General features: G+C 34.0%; 2 protein-coding genes across 2 annotated transcripts; one reads left to right on the forward strand and one right to left on the reverse strand.

Annotated features, from left to right (window-relative positions):
* Nucleotides 1-5,273: 5,273 nt before the first annotated feature.
* LOC122587149 (probable LRR receptor-like serine/threonine-protein kinase At3g47570) lies at nucleotides 5,274-8,361 on the reverse strand. The gene is made up of 2 exons (XM_043759243.1): nucleotides 5,742-8,361; nucleotides 5,274-5,650 (listed from the first exon to the last, which is right to left on the reverse strand). Exons 1-2 carry the CDS (start codon nucleotides 8,359-8,361, stop codon nucleotides 5,274-5,276), a joined length of 2,997 nt encoding a protein of 998 aa, XP_043615178.1.
* A 6,935-nt stretch (nucleotides 8,362-15,296) lies between these two features.
* Nucleotides 15,297-15,950, forward strand: LOC122587161. The gene has a single exon (XM_043759252.1). The coding sequence runs from the start codon at nucleotides 15,297-15,299 to the stop codon at nucleotides 15,948-15,950; it is 654 nt and encodes a 217-aa protein (XP_043615187.1).
* The last annotated feature ends 1,579 nt before the right edge of the window (nucleotides 15,951-17,529 follow it).

Genomic DNA, 17,529 nt, shown 5'->3' on the forward strand with positions numbered 1-17,529 from the left:
TGGCAGCGAAGCCCAGTTGGCATTCTACTTAGATAGAAACTGGAGAGAATCAGTTTAAATCCTTTACAATGTTTTACACTGTTTACGAGGAAGACCTTTTTGCTTTATGCAGCTTTATACAGACAATATCATTTGTCTATGATTAAAGTACAAAAGTGCATAAAGCAGGTTGGATAAAGTAACATTTTGACTTACCTTATCAAGCATTTCAAAGGAACTCATCTAGCTTCCTTAAATGCTGTCAACCATATCTATACAACGAAATTGGAATCCCAATGCCAACTTTGTCTATAAATAGAGGTCTTTGCACAACAAGAATATAAGTTTGCATATTCAGACTTTTGGAATATTCTTGGTTTACTTGTGCAATATTCTCTCAGTCATAAAAAGGAACACTTCACAACTTTAAGTGTTTCGATTGTGACAGAGAATTTCCAAGTTTAGATCAATTGTATTTCATAGGTTGTTAGGATATTTAGATTTATGTATTATCTTGGTTCCGCAACAACCTTGTATTTTATTTAACATCAATAAATAAAATACATTTGAAAATTACAACTTGTTCTCACCATATTTACTTTATCGTATTTACTTATTGCATTGTCATTTACTTATTGTCACCATTTAAGTAATCTAACCAAGGACTTGGTATACATTCACTGTAACTGGTCGTCTCCAGTTCAGTGTTTATATTGCAAAGAAATCTCAGCATTGACATAGAGGTGTCTTCAGTTAGTACCATCTCTTGAGTTGGGACTTATATTTTTCATAGCCTTATATCGAATATTCTGAAATCTGCACATATAACTTATGTGTAAATAATAATAACAAGTAATTCGTTACCTTAATAATATATCAATAAGTCATTAGAATATTTATCAATATCAATATCTTGATATGTCAAGATCTTAGACTCTCAAGATATTGGTACCCAAATTTTCACCCAAAACACCGACGACATCATTGATACTTTGGTGTGTACCTTGCTGTTAGTATATAATGATATAAGTTATGATAAGGATTGGAACATACAAAAATAAAGAACCAATATTGGTTGTACTATAATTAAAATATTACATGATAGACACCCGAACTCTCAAACTCTAACTCGCACTAGCCAACTGCACCACTACTCTTATATTTTCAATATTACTATTGTTTGGGGTAAAGTTTTTACTACTAGGATCTTGAATACATTTTTCAGATTAAGTCCTTTTATGGTTACTCCGTGGTCCTGTATGAAATTAAAGGATCCTTGATCCTATATTGATAAATATAGCTGTTAAACTCGTATTGTCTTGTTGTATAAGGATCTTGATATCTTCAAGATCTAAGATCGAACTAACGAATATACGTCTAGTGTATTAAGTCTTATTTGCAGGAATCAAGTCAAAGACGTGTTTTATGTTAAAAACGTGTTACAACGGCTAGTCTACCACTTCATCCACAAGAATCGGGATTGATAACGGAATTACTTGAAGAGGAATGATTCATAACAGTCATGTAAAGTCAATTCAGCGAAAAAGAGTGATTCAAGGAAGATCCCGGATATTTCGGAATTATAGTTCAACGTCTAGCTCTATAAATAGAAAGAAAGATCGATCTGCACTGAGGACGAACACACACATCAACACTCTCACTTCAACAACATTCATTCAGCAATCATCAAGAACAACAACACTTTAGTTTACTAGCATCTTTATTTATTCATTCATTCATACCATTGTAAACACTTATTTATCGAATTTCTATCATAATAAAAAAATAACTGGAGGGTCGATTGCATCCTCCCGGGGTTTCTTTTACCTAAGATCACTTAACTGGATCAAGGGTTTTTCCTCGTCAACAAAATTCTGGTGTCTTTACTTTTGTTTGCATTTCATTAAGATCTTTACTTTTATTCGTATTTAGTTAAGATTTATACTTTATTTTGCATTATTTTACATTATCTTCAACCGTTTTCTTATTTACTCAAACTATTTCGATCTCAAAGATCTTTACAAACTCGTTTTTAGAACAAACTCTTTGTTTATTTATTTTTCATAAGAAAACTTTCCTTTTTATTTGAAGATCTTTGAACACCAAACCCCACTTACAAATTTTCGGTTCATTAGTTGTCTAAATTCCTTTCTTAAATTATCTTAGGTAATTTTAGACCAAAAAATTTGGCGCCCACCGTGGGGCAAAAAGGTGTTTTTGTTGAAAACGATTTGGATTTATCAAACACTTTGCTTTTGAAAATCTCTTTTTACATCATCTTTGAAAAATTATTTTTTGCATCTTCTTTGAAAATTATTCTCCAAAATCATGTCTGATCAATCTCAAAATTCTTTTTCTTTTGATTCAATGTATGATTATCCTTACGTAAAAGAAAGTTTAAGAAATCCTCTCGAGAAATCAAGGTTTCTAGCTGAACAAACTTTGAAAGGGAATACTGAAGGCATACCATCGGTAGATCCTTATTTAGCCCTGATATGGAAGAGATATTTTGATCGAATTGATGAAGAAATGTCTGGAATAAGAATCAATAAGCAAATTCAAGAATCACATGAATCGGTGATGAATTATGCAGTGAAGCCCAAAATCAAAAAGGAATCAATACTGAAGGTCAAGAAGAGTATCCTGAAGATTAAGCCACTTAGCAAAATCCAGAAAGATTCAGGTATAAACAATGAAGGTAAGAATGTAAGAAAATATTTGCATATTTCTGATTATCATTTTACGATCAATTTATCTGGCCTTATAACTATAATGAAAGGTCTGGAGGACAAAGTTAATTGGCCAAAAGCAATACCTAGAAATTTACATGTTGAAAGGAATAAATGGTGTGTTTTTCATGGAATTTTTGGTCATGAAGCTGAAAAATGTATAGCATATAATTATGAATTATGGAGATTAATACATAAAAGTTTGTTAGACGAGATACTTCCTAATAAAATTTAGAGGTTAAACCAAGATTAATTTCTAAGTAGTTATTTCTTATTACTAATGTGAGACTATGAGTCGTGATTAGCCATTGAGGCTAACATGAATCATTAGTGTGTATTTTTGTTTGGGAACGAAAATGCAGGAATATCAATATCCAGGATCTTGACAAATGAAGATCATGAGTTGTTACACAAGGTATAAAGTTGAAATGGTTTCTTACAAAAGTTTGAATTCCGTAAAACGAATAAAGGGTTGAAAGGAAACAGCTTCTCAAAACGACCGAGGTTTAACAGTACACCTCTTTTTGCCCGGGACGCAAGTTAGAAAAAAAAGTTTTGATTGTGGGTAGACCCTCACAATTGGAACTAAAATAAATGGTTGTTGATTTTTTCAATCAATGGAAAGAAGGGTTCATGATCTTTACGACCATACAAAAAAGAATAGAGATAATATCTCTATTAAAGGAAAAAATGATTAATGAACAAAGGATTAACGATTAATGAACTAAGGATTAACAATTAATGAACAAAGGATTAACAATTAAATTGCTTGATTCTTGTGTATTATGGTCAATTCTTTCTCACAGGAAAACAGGAAGAAGTCACACGAATGAAGATCCATGTAAGTGTCAATCGACAAAGAAAGGTATGGAATCCAAGATATTTATTAATATTAAAATAACTACAGTAGGAATTAAGAAAAAGGCCTCCTATTATGGTGATTATGAGAAGGTGCTTTAACGTCAGTTCCCAGTTTGATTTCTTCAGTTGCTTCACTTTCACCAAAAATTTGAGGATATTTGATTTTAAGCCACCCCAAAAAGCTTTTTAAATTTTTAACCTCCGTCTTAGTATCGTCGATCTCTTTCCTCAAACTTGCTATTTCTTTTAAGGTCTTGTTTCTGGTGTCCATAACTGAGTTTAGGAGTCGATTTGCATTATTAATCGTTTGATAACTTTTCGATAAGCTGCGAAAGAAAGATAAAAGTTTTTAGGAAAATGAAAGAAGATCAGAATATGTGATTAAGAAAAATACTTACTAAAATAGATTGATCCCTAAGTCTCTTAGGAGTTTTGCGTCTAAATGATGATTCACTTTCCATGCTATAGTTGTAAATGTTAATAGAAAAAGAGAAGATAATCTTTAGGGTTTGAAGATAATGGCCTAAGATAGAATGAGAGAAGTAAATCGTCAAAACATGTGTAAGTGGGAGATAAAAGAGGGTAGTTGTAGATGTCCCATCAATACACGTTTTACCCATCATCTTTTTATGAACTGTCAAAACTTAACTGTAAAATAAAAAACTTATCTTTAGTTACAATGAAACATAAGTTTTGGGGACAATTGTTTGGGTAGAATTTTTACTACTAGGATCTTGAATACATTTTTCTGATTAAGTCTTTTTATGGTTACTCCGTGGTCCTGCATGAAATTAAAGGATCCTTGATCCTATATTGATAAATATAGTTGTTAAACTCGTATTGTCTTGTTGTATAAGGATCTTGATATCTTCAAGATCTAAGATCGAACTAACAAATATACGTCTAGTGTATTAAGTTTTATTTGCAGGAATCAAGTCAAAGACGTGTTTTATGTTAAAAACGTGCTACAACGGCTAGTCTACCACTTCATCCACAAGAATCGGGATAGATAACGGAATTACTTGAAGAGGAATGATTCACAACGGTCATGTAAAGTCAATTCAGCGAAGAAGTTTCGGAATTATAGTTCAACGTCTATTCTATAAATAGAAGGAAAGATCGATCTGCATTAAGGACGAACACACACATCAACACTCTCACTTCAACAACATTCATTCAGCAATCATCAAGAATAACAACACTTTAGTTTACTAGCATCTTTATTTATTCATTCATTCATATCATTGTAAACACTTATTCATCGACTTGCTATCATAATAAAAGAATAAATGGAGGGTCGATTGCATCCTCCCGGGGTTTTTTACCTAAGATCACTTAACTGGATCAAGAGTTTTTCCTCGTCAACAAAATTCTGGTGTCTTTACTTTTATTTGCATTTCATTAAGATCTTTACTTTTATTCGTATTTAGTTATGATTTATACTTTATTTTGCATTATTTTACATTATCTTCAACCGTTTTCTTATTTACTCAAACTATTTCGATCTCAAAGATCTTTACAAACTCGTTTTTAGAACAAACTCTTAGTTTATTTATTTTTGATAAGAAAACTTTCCTTTTTATTTGAAGATCCTTGAACACCAAACCCCACTTACAAATCTTCGGTTCATTAGTTGTCTAAAATCCTTTCTAAAACTATCTTAGGTAATTTTTGACAGAAACAACTATCATAGTTTATAGAACTTCAGAAAAGGCCATTGATGTGATGCAACTCTTGGACTATTTTGCTTGAGTTCATCCTCTCTTTGGGAGATTCCAAGGAGCATGCCAACCCAGTTCTTGCCAACAAAATCATGCTTTTCTCCAACATCTCCCACTTTCTAGCATCATTCCCATGGTTGACATTTGCACCTACGTTTATATCCTCAATGATAGACAATAGTGTCGGTTCAATTATCTCCATTAGATGATCAGGCAAAGCCATCGTCACATAGCCATGGAGGTTGAATCCTTCTTGGAAAATGAGGTCTGTTGGTCTTTTTCCAGTTATCATCTCTAATAACAATATCCCAAAGCTGTAGATATCCCCTTCTTTTGTCATCTCACCTCCAAGTCCATACTCTAAAACCAACACGACATTTAGTTAGCAATTGTACAAAATATTACAAAATATATTCAAAAACTTCATTAAAAATTCTTTTTAACTGATTACCTGGAGGTGCATAACCAATAGTCCCTCTTAATCCAATTGAACTACTTTTGTGTGGTTTTAATGGCAAAAACTTTGCCAGCCCGAAATCACCAATGTGAGCAACCATGTCACTGTCAAGTAAGATATTGCTTGGCTTTAAATCACAGTGAACTATGGGTGACTCACACTCTTCGTGGAGGTAGTGCATGGCATGAGCTACATCTGTTGCAATCATTACTCTTTGGCGAAGGGTCAATCTTTGTGGAGGAGCTTCTTCAATATCAACCTCTTGTTCTGAACTTGGATGTAGCCACCTTTCAAGATTCCCATTTGGCATGAACTCGTAAATAAGAGCTTTGAAATCATTACCTTGAAAATCAATTGATGAACAGGAAGTAATGACTTTCACAAGATTACGATGCCTTATGTTTTTCAAAGCCTCACACTCTATCACAAAACTTTTCAAAGCTCCTTGGTTTCCAAGCTTTAGAACTTTAATGGCAACCATTCCATCAATTGGTTCAAGAATACCCTTATAAACAGCACTAAAAGCCCCTGTCCCAATCAAATTTTGTTGAGAGAACTCATTGGTAGCTTTGAGTATACTTCCAAAAGAAACTCTTGAAAACGGTTGCACGCATGAAGCTTCTGGTTGTGCTTGTGTCTTTCTTCTTTTCCAATAAAATAGATAAGACAAAACCATTGCTACAACTAAAAGCAAACAAATTGGAATGACAATTAGAATAACACGTGACGTTCTGAAACCTGTCTTTGACCTTGATATTGTGGGACATTTAGGCAGGCGAAGTTCAAGAAGGCCTCCACACAGCCTATTGTTCCCCTTAATCGAGATCAAACTCGCATTCTTGAAAATACCTTTCAACGGTACCTCACCATCAAAATTGTTGTACGACAAATCCAATGAAGACAAGTTTAGTTGCTCTAAGAATTTTGGAATTTTTCCGGAGAAGTTGTTACGGGAAAGATTAAGGTTGATGATACCTCTTAAAGCACCCATTGAGGGAGGTATCGGACCTTGAAAGGAATTGGCACCAAGATTTAGGTACTCGAGGCTTTTGCAGGTTTCGATGGAATTTGGTATTGCTCCAACCAGGTCATTGTGTGATAGATCAAGTGCCGTTAAACTTTTGAGTTTTTCTATATCTTTGGGAAGGGGTCCAACTAAATAGTTGTGAGAAAGATTTAGGGTCATCGACAAGGATGATAACAGAAAAAGTTCAGCGGGTATAGGGCCGGTAAGATTGTTTACGGAAAGGTCCAACTCCAACAAACCCCTGCAATTGCCAAGACTGGGAGGTATATGTCCTTGTAATCTGTTTTCATTCAAATGCAATTTTAGCAATGACGAGTTTCCTAAAAAATTTGGAAAGTTTCCGGTGAAGAAGTTGTCATACATGTCTACATATTTAAGGTTATGTAGCTTACCAAGTTCGGTTGGGACTATCCCTGTGAACTGATTAGAGTATATAGCTAACCGCTCTAAATTCACAAGATTCCCAATCCCAGAAGGCAAGGTCCCATACATGAAGTTCTTTCCAATTGTTAGAGCTGTTAGTTTAGAAGATAGATTGCCTATGACACTAGGAAGAACTCCAGTAAATTGGTTGCAATCAAGATATATCCTTTCTAGTTTGCTACAATTGACCATGGAATCAATGAAGTTCATTTCATCAGGTTCCGAACTCCCTAGATAGTTAGTATATAACACAACACCCCAAAAATTTGGAATACGACTAAAATCTATGTTAACCTTCCCGCTAAAACCATTGTCTCCCATCCAGAGGAGAATCAAGTTTGAACAATTAGAAAATGAGAAGGGTATGCTTCCAGTAAAATTGTTAATCCATATTTGAAAAAGCTCAAGATTGGGTAGCTGCAAGCCTATATCTTTCGGTAAATTTCCACTGATTTCATTATTTGGTATACTAAGAACTTTTAAGGATGTTAAATTGTAAAAGGACCGAGGGATCGTACCATAGAGCTGGTTAAAACCGAAATCAATTTCTTGCAAGTTGTACAGTTGACCTAAAGTGTATGGAATGCTTCCGCCCATATAATTGTTGGTGGCCTGTAAGGTTTTAAGAGAAGTGAAGTTTCCAAAGAAAGACGGTATCCCTCCTGTAAAACTGTTATCTTGAATGACTAACTCCACCAGGTTCACCAAGGCACTAAGCTGTTGTGGAAGTTTGCCAACTAGATTATTCCGACCAAACTGAAGAATGTTTAGCCTTGTACAGTTTGATAAACTGGCTGGAACTTCTCCATTAAAAGAATTGTTGTCAAGATTTAGTTTTTGCAACCTGAACAAGTTTCCTAACTCAGGTGGGATTACACCTTTGAAGGTGTTATTTTGTAGATTTAACACTATGAGAAAACTTAAGTTTCCGATCTGAGGGGACATGGAACCAACAAGGCCTCGCGATCCAAGGTCTAATCTGGTGACTCTAGGATGCCGATGACCGCATGTAACACCTTGCCATTGACAGAAATGGAAAGAGGTGTTCCACGAGTCAAGAACATGTTGAGGGTCATGAATGATGCTGGACTTGATAGCCAGAAGTGCAAGATGATCGGTATGGTTGTTTGTGGCGAGTGAAACGGTTGGAAACCATAACAGCATTATTGCTGTTACATGCAAGAACAGAGAAAGATATGCCATATATATGCATGAAAAACTTATTCCTTTCTACTAATTATTGACACAACATTTGTTTATGAGATTCCTTAAGGTTTTACTCCATCGTATTAAATACCCATTCCTATGAATCAATCAACGCGGTGAAAAATATTATAATACATAAATGTCAAGGTCTTGCTTTGGAAATTATTTGGATTATTGCAATATTAAACATAAATGTCGGTGTTGTGTCTAGACCAAGTGATTTTTATTGCCTTTCACAATATGTAGTTTTACATGTCTTTCCTCTTCTTTTTTTTCTTATAAAGCTTTAAGATTGCTAAACTTACTTTCTTTGACGTAACTGCTGAAATTTTCACCAATATTGAACCACCTTTCATTTCGATTCACAATATTTTTCCTTGACGGCAGGGGTCTTTTTAATTTTCACTCAAATTCGGTCAACAACCGTTAAATGTTTTCTTACATAATAGATCAAAGTTAGGTTTTTTTAAAAATTATAAACATAAACATTATGCGTGTGTGTTTCGTAACATTAACGAAAATAATTATTTGTATACTGCGATTATATTGATCATTTGTGTTTAAATTTTGCACAGAAAGTGCTCCATGAAATGCGTAAATGAAAATGACTGAACGACATGGACTTCGATCATTTATCTGTCAATCAGGCAAGCTTATATTAATGTTGAGTATTTAAAAAGTCTTTTGGCAATACATGGAATCTACTAATATATTAATTTTGTTATGAATATTGCATGAACTCTAATCGAACCTATTTTAGGAGCTACAGTGCAATATAGTGGATTTTATATAATTATAAAATAAAGAACTTGATTGAAGCTTTAATTGATTACTTTCATCAAGCATCTAATTTTGTGGTTGATTGTGCATAACTGATGCTATGAAAAAGCCAGCGAAGTTGGATGTCAAATTGACTCTTGAATAGAGGAACTTCAATTGAGCAAAAGGAGGAACACTGAAGTGAATGTTAAGCAGATTATCAAGTGTAGGTCAAGGTTGAAACAAATTTGAATTGGAAATTGCTGTCATATCATGGTTGTGGTTGTTAAGCATATGATACCATCGTCATCTACCTGAGAATGTACCATTCCTAACTATAAGACGTCAAAGTAAACATACATATCTTGACTCCGCGCAACGCGTGGGTTATATTTTTAGTTTAACCTAAACTCTGTAAAAGTAGTTATTCAACATTTTTATTAATTTAACATAAATCCAAAGACTAAACTATCCTTTTTTATTACTCGTATTAAAGTGAATTTAATCTTTTATTATTTACCAAAATGCCATGTTTGTTTTAGTCCATTGATTAATATTTTAAAAGTTGTGATTAAAAAAAAAGTCCCTAAATGTTTCTAAATCATTTAGGAGATTCTAACCCCAATCTATACTATATTATAAATCAAGAGTCTCATGTTAAAAGTTATATAGGAAGAAATGTCTAAATAATCTTTAATTATATATTACACTATTAGTCCTTAATCTTTTAAAATATCTTAATTAACTCTTTACATTAATTATGTATACCACTCAACAATTATGTATACCACTCAACGCCGCCTCTACTACGAACAGTCGTCATCCACTAACACCGTCGCCGCCACGAATACCACTGCATGGCACGGGTACCATGCTAGTATATAAATAGGGGTTAGCTATTGTAACAAAAATCTTAACGTAAAATAAATAAATCAAACCGCGAGCTAGATCTTGAGCTAAAGTATTAATTAAGATTATTAAGTGGTACATTTTTTAAATTAAGTAAAATTTATAATCTCTATTTCTATCTCTATCTCTATATATAATAAAAGAGAATTGTCTTCTACAGTTATTTTTAAAAAAAGTATTATGTGTCATGTCTATATTTCTTTTTAAAAGGTTTTTATTTCATTTATGATGTCATATATAGTATTAAACATTTTTAAAGATAAATAACCCATTAAATACTTATTTTAAATTTCTAGTTTTGATTGGAAATGTTTTGTTATGTTTTATTAATGCCATAAGTATTTATATATATAAAAAATTTAAACTTCTATTTTTTATTGGAAATGTCTTATTATGTTTTATTAATGCAATAAGTATTTATATATAAATATTATATTATTCAGTTTAACATTTTCAAACCAAGTTATAATGTATTAAATAACAAAAATTACATATATTTTTCTTTACATTTTATTTTCGTTTAAAATATTATTTAAAATGTCCGGGTTAAACCCGGGTTGATTACCTAGTTATGGGTATAAATGATCATTTAACATTCTTTTAAGTTTTTCTTTCCTCTCTTACGAGTAAAGATACCCGCGCCGTGTAGCGGCGATGTTGGCGACGAGCAGTAGTAGTGATAGTGGTGACGATAAGGATGAGATTATTAATGTTAAAGTAATTAATGTAAAAGTGGTAGTGTAGTTATTTTAAGGGTTAAGAGATATATGTTCTAAATAATTTCATCAGTAGTAATAGTTTGAATGGATAAAGATGAAAAATATTTCAGGGATATTTTAGATAGACATAGTGTGTAGGTTGATAAAGTATTGAAAGTTAAGAGTATTTTGAAATGTTTAAAGATATAAAGTTCAAAAGAACGAAAAGGATAAGTTGTTTTATAAAAATGTAAGGATTACGTATTTCATTCATTTGATAACAAAAAATAATATTTAACCGAAAAAAAATTAATAAGAGATAAACATAATACAAACTATTTTAAAACAAAAATATGTTGATTGATGCATATGATGAACGTCCATTTAGTGATTAAAACTTCTAGTAAAAAGTTTCATTTCTATGCTTAAATGAGTTATTATTGCGGAAGTATTGGTACTTAATGAATGATGTGTTTATGCAGGTTTACGGAAGATGCGAGAGAGGGTAAATGACATCAACTAACTCAAGAAGGAAGCCTATGAAGTTACAAGACACATGGAAGTGGTTCGGGAGCCAAACATAGACGCACGAAGAAGAATAGTAGCCACCAGCGCCGCTCCCTTATCACCAGCACCGCTAGCCCAGATGTAACACCCGTCATTTTAAAATCTGGATTTTCAAAACTTTTGCTTAACGACGTTTAGAAATGCGGAAAACAGAATCCTTAAAACATAACTAACCCCTAATGGATAGTTCATTTATAGAAGTGGTATTACAACATTAATATCATTGAAATAGTATAAGATAATCCAGATTTGGCATCAACATAAATGTCAACATAAACAATACATAAGTCATAATAAAAGTAGTCAATCATCATAATGTTAACATAAATGACTAAGCGGGAAAACTAAACTTCTTCTTCATAGCAACTACCCGCCTCACCAAACTAAGTATTTCACTAGCTCAACCTACTTAACCTGAGGGAACAACGTTTTTCAAAAGAGCAAGTGTTAGCTTTAAAAGTTAAGTAACATAACATGAGTTTATAAAAACATTGTCAATTCATTATATATTAACAAAACATTTCATATTGTTATTATCACATATTCGTCATAGCACGTTAAGATCACCACATTACTATGGTGTCCATCACATCATATACTAGCAAGATCATATCATCAACATTAAAGCAACATACATAAGTTAACACATTAGGAATTTATCGTAGTCCTAGTTGTGCCTAACATCATAGATCTTTATGTTTCATCTTTCTTTTCTTACATTTCTTTACTTTCCTTTCTTTTTTTTTTTTTTCTTTCGTTACTTCCTTTTCTTTTGCCTAGACGTAGGTTATGTGACATAAGCCACACATACTTAGGAATGTGGGGTTGTGTGTTGGCGGCCTTAAGACCTTACATGGGATCCTCACACCCGACTTGATGGGTAGACCTTACGGTGGTCCATCGTCGTCGTTAAGGAAAGACAAAGTCGATACAACTGAGTATACCGTTTAACCTTTGCGCGTGTAGTGTTTAGTTACTCCACCCGGATACACTCAAACATAACTATGCCACGGGGAGGTATCTAGATTCCCACACCACGTGACCACGTACATGTTAGCTCTGAAGAACTAGCATGGGTTAAGCTTAACACAACTTTACTTATGCTCGAGACTTTTTAATTATATTAGCTTAATTAGACTACACTTTCACCTAAACTAATCACTTATAATCATCTTTACTTTACTTTATAAATATTATCTTTGGCTACACTTTCACCTAAACTAATTACTTACATCTTTTCTTTACTTTATATATATTAGCTTAGGCTACACTTTCACCTAAACTAATCAAATATATACATATTTTCTTTACTTTAGGGCCCTTAATCGTGCACGTGTCATGGCAAACCTATAGAAGTCTAGTGACTAGGTGTTCAAGCCACGCCACAATCATATGACATATATACATCAACATATCGTCATCACATATTAACATCACATCATCATATCATAGTAAATCCGTATCAACATATCAATCATGGCATCATATTGTTATATCATAATAACATCATATCATTATGTCACATTAGCATCATTAAATCTGGACATGGTATTGTCATATCATTTCATTATCATAATTTCATATCATCATAGCATGCATAAGATTACCATTCATCATCAATGGTAAGCATAATCAATCTTACATATAGTAACCTCCCAATCATTCCCGAATACATATAAACATACAAACATTCATTTGGGGGAAGTTAACTTATGAAAACTATGTTTTATTGTCCCTCATGTGAGAAAGGAAGCTATCTTACCTGAAACAAATAAAAATGCAACTTCACTCGTTCCTCTTTTAAACTCCGAGTACCTAAATGATAAAATACAAGTACGTAATAATAATATCAACAACTTGTAAGTGCACAATGTTATGGGTGAAATTTCAGGTTTCATTATCTTAGAGGTCCAAGATGTTGATGTCTCAGGATCTTGACATATTTGAATATTATGATGACTTGTTACTATATTACTAAAGATATGTTTCAAGTATTGTTTCCACGTGAGATTAATATGCAGGTTCTGGAATATTGAATATAAAGCTTAAGGAAAATATCTATAACGATACAAAGAGATTCAACACATGTCTTATTTGATCAACACGGAAGGAAGACCAAGTCTACCAGTATAATCGGAGTTCATGATAATTTACACACGAGAGAATATCTTCCAACGGCTATCATATCAAGTCAAGATACACTGCAACGTTCACTTGACGAAGACCAGGAGGATCCCTTTAATTTCAGATAGTTTGTTATTTCCTAGCTTTATATAAACAAGGGGTCTAATCGATCATAGGACACATACATTCTGCTCCATATTATTTCTGCTTACAATTGTAAACATACACACACCTGTCGTTACTTTACATTTTACTCACTTAGAAAGATCGATCAACCTGCTTCATCATTGTAATCAATTTAAACACAATTAATAAGTGAACAAAGGCAGGGACGATTGCTTCCTCCCAGGGTTTTTATGTCGGCAATCCTTAAAGGATTAAGGGTTTTTCCTCGATAACAAATCTTGGCGTTCTTTGATCCTTTCTCTTTTATTTACTGCATTTATTTACGATTATCATTCTTTATCTTGTTTCTTTTATCATTATTTACATCGTATTTCATCATAATATAGTTTGCGAATAATTTTGACTACCTTCTTTTGTTTAAGTCGACATAATCTTGATTTATCATACTAGTTTTAAACGCTTCTTTGAATCTAAACATATTTTACAATCCCTTAACCTCACGAACGAAAGTTTGGTTACATAATTGATCTAAGTCTTCAACGTAGATTATCTTAGGTAATTTTTGACCAAAATAATTTGGCGCCCACCGTGGGGCAAAAGGTGCTTTCGATCCAATAACAATCATTTTGATTTTCGTAAAACATAATTTTTCAAAACTAATACCGAAAATATCGACTCAGCCAACTAATTCTTCGCAAACTACTCCTGTTGTTTCTTCTTCTATGCCTCATCCTCCAGGACGAGCTTTGTATCGAAGAAACAGGAACAACACAACTCGAATTTCGAGTCAAGATAAAGGAAAGGAGCCAGTGGATCCATTCCAGATCCTAGAATTACCTGAAGAAACTGTAGCAGGGAATTCATCCCAGGAAAATACAAGATTGGGCCAGACGCAAAGAAGGAGCTTTTACGACGATCATGGCAATCCGGATCCCTATAATACTGGATCTAGGAATGTTAATTCTGAAGAACTGCCTGACTTGTTTACTATTTTGCATAATCTTGATAAGACGATCAAGACTAATCAAGAGTATAACCAGGCACAATTAAGAATCCTTGAATCAAGGATTTTTGAAAATAGACCACCGGTGACTCCTAGAAATTTATTTGCGACGACGCCAACTGCTCCTGAATCTGCACCTATTAATACGTTACTCCCAACTGCAACTCCTAATTTTGGGAGTAATATTCAGCAAAACTCTCATGCTGCTGGACCATCAGCCACCATGGGTGCAGGTTTACACAATTCTAATAATTTTTCTGGGTCATTTGCTTTTACTAACCCATCGCAGGGACAAGAAACGAACGATTACATTACAAGAGAATTCCAAAGGCTTGAAGACATGATATCAAGTGTTCTTGGATTTTGCAATACAATTCCTGAAGTTAACCCTGCATCTTATCATTAATAGATATGGTGACAAGATCGCAAATGTGGAAATTCCGAAGAAATTTCAAGTTCCAAATATGAAGCCATATGATGGAACTACCGATCCACGGGAGCATATTTCACTTTACTTGGAAAAGATGGAAACGGTGCCAATTCCATCCAATTTGAAAGAAGCTTGCTTATGCAGAAGCTTAGGATCCACATTTTCAGGATCAACCTTGAAATGGCTGCAGAGTTTGCCTCCTTGATCCATCTACTCTTTTGCTGATTTAACGAATTTATTTTATAGTCAATTTTAATGCAGTTGGACCTTTGAAAAAATGACTGATGATCTTTATAAAATAATTCAAAAACCACGCGAATCACTTAGGGATTTTATAACTAGGCTTACGAAAGAGTCTCTTAATATTCCTAAACTAGATATGCTAACTGCTATTCAAGTTTGGCAGAGAGGTCTTCATAAGGGATCTAAATTCCAGGAAGATCTTATAATGACACCATGCAGGAATTTAGATGAGGCAAAAGCAAGGGCTGCAAGATTCATAAGGCTCGAAGAAAATGAGCTTACCACTTCAAAATTGGATGCCTTATCTTATGATCGTCCAAAGCAAAAAGCGGAGACCCTAGTGTTCAAACCAAGACACAAACCCTACACAAGGCATGTGGATAATCAGGTCAATGCTGTCAAGGAAGATGATGGGGTCGAATATCCTACTCTGGCATCATATTGCTTTTCAGTAGGAACACCTGGCATTATAATGGCGCTTCGAGATCTTGGAGACAAAGTGAGATGGTCCCAAAAGAAAAACGACGCATATTACAAGAAGAAAGATCCTAGCCAATGGTGTACTTATCATGAAGACTTTGGACACCTCACTGAAGATTGCAAAATGCTGAGAAGAGAAATATCCACCTTACTAGCTAAGGGATATTTAACAGAATTACTTGGAAGAAAGAAGGCCAAAAATGTTTGATGTGACTAATTTATACCCATTACCCACATCATTATTGGCCATTTTAGTAGATGTTTTAAGTCGTTTTTGTATGCATTTGGCGTGTTTATGGTGTTTGTTAGTGTTTTCAGATTCTGAACAGGTTACGCGTTCATTTGGTACATTTTTGGTTGATTATTGGCCAGGAAATACGTTATGGTAATGAAAGTCGATTTGAATGGACGAGACGACAGAGCTTAGCGAGTAATCGAGACCGAAACAAGTTGGTCCAGTACAAGTTCTGGACTGCGCCGCAGTGGGGATGCACAAGCCCACTGTGCCGCAGTCCTGATCCACGGAATTAAAAGGAAAAACCCCCACTGCGGGACTGCGCCGCAGTCTATTGAAGGAGAAAAGAAGCCGTGGAATCATACTGCGCCGCAGTGGTGATCACATGAACCACTGCGCCGCAGTCAGCCGAAGTCAAAGTCGGCCAACACCTCACTGCGCCGCAGTGAGGAGAAGTTAAGACCCACTGCGCCGCAGTGGGTGCACGGGAAAACAGATCCTGACTTGTTTCTGCATCAGATTTTGAAGGGGTATAAATAGGAAACCCTAACTCGAAAAAAGGGCATCAAATACTCTTTCTAGGAGCTGCTCTATGAGGATTCTTCCTTCTCCAATCAAGTCTTTCACTTAGGCGGATTCATTGAAGATATTACGGGCACCCATCTAGATCGTATCTACATTATTGTCTTGCAATTTATTTTCTTCAAACAATTGGTACATCATGTTTCTTTTCTATTTCATTGATTATTGTGAATTGATCATGAGTGGCTAACAAGATGGATAATTTGATTGCTATATTTTTAATTCAAAAGGGTTTATTTAATTATCGTTGTTCCGTGATCTTGATGATTTTAATTCTTTTTATTTAATTAAATTCGATATTGGTTGCATATGATTCTTCGTTGGTGGTACTAGTTGAATGTGTATGTGATTTTAAAACTACTTGTGTATAAGTAATTATCACTAGTTCATGGTATGATAGTGAATATCATGTTTAGAAAAGATTAATTTTGTCAACGTGATTGATATCGGTTGGTGGTACCACGTTATTGTCACATAGGTTTAATTGATAATTTGATAGTCAAGAAAAACTGATTGTTAGGAGAATTGTCTTGGTCTTGGTGGTACCGGCTTGGGTAATTCAACTAGTAGTTAGGTGATTCGATAATTTGTTCACGGTTGGTGGTACCACGTGAGTAGTATAATCTTGTCATGACTATCTTTCAAACTCTAGAGAATTTGTTACTCATCAAATGCAATCACATTTGAAGTCAAGGGAAGTCAAGGTGGATGACTTTTAAGTATATCGTCTGAACTTGTCTTTTAATTTTATGTAATCATTTTGCAAATCAATTTATTTAATTGTCAAAAGGGGAATTTTGAAGCAACACCTGTTTTCCAAACCATTCAACAAGCAACTAATCATTTCACAGTCCCTGAGAACAAACTCAGACTTACCTCTTGAATATATTACAAACGATCGGGTCCACTGCCCGTGAGTGCGTAGTAGTGAGTTCTTTGGTAGTTTTAGTTTATAAATTTAAAGCTCGAT

This window comes from Erigeron canadensis, chromosome 1 (assembly GCF_010389155.1).
Source record: "Erigeron canadensis isolate Cc75 chromosome 1, C_canadensis_v1, whole genome shotgun sequence".
Classification (NCBI taxonomy): Eukaryota; Viridiplantae; Streptophyta; class Magnoliopsida; order Asterales; family Asteraceae; genus Erigeron; species Erigeron canadensis.

Excerpts from the sequence above, each read along its gene's own strand:
- LOC122587149 (XM_043759243.1), bottom strand. The coding sequence starts at position 8,361 with ATGCTGTTATGGTTTCCAACCGTTTCACTCGCCACAAACAACCATACC. Across the intron at positions 5,651-5,741 it reads TATTGGTTATGCACCTCCAG|AGTATGGACTTGGAGGTGAG; the intron begins GTAATCAGTTAA and ends TGTTGGTTTTAG.
- LOC122587161 (XM_043759252.1), top strand. The coding sequence starts at position 15,297 with ATGACTGATGATCTTTATAAAATAATTCAAAAACCACGCGAATCACTT.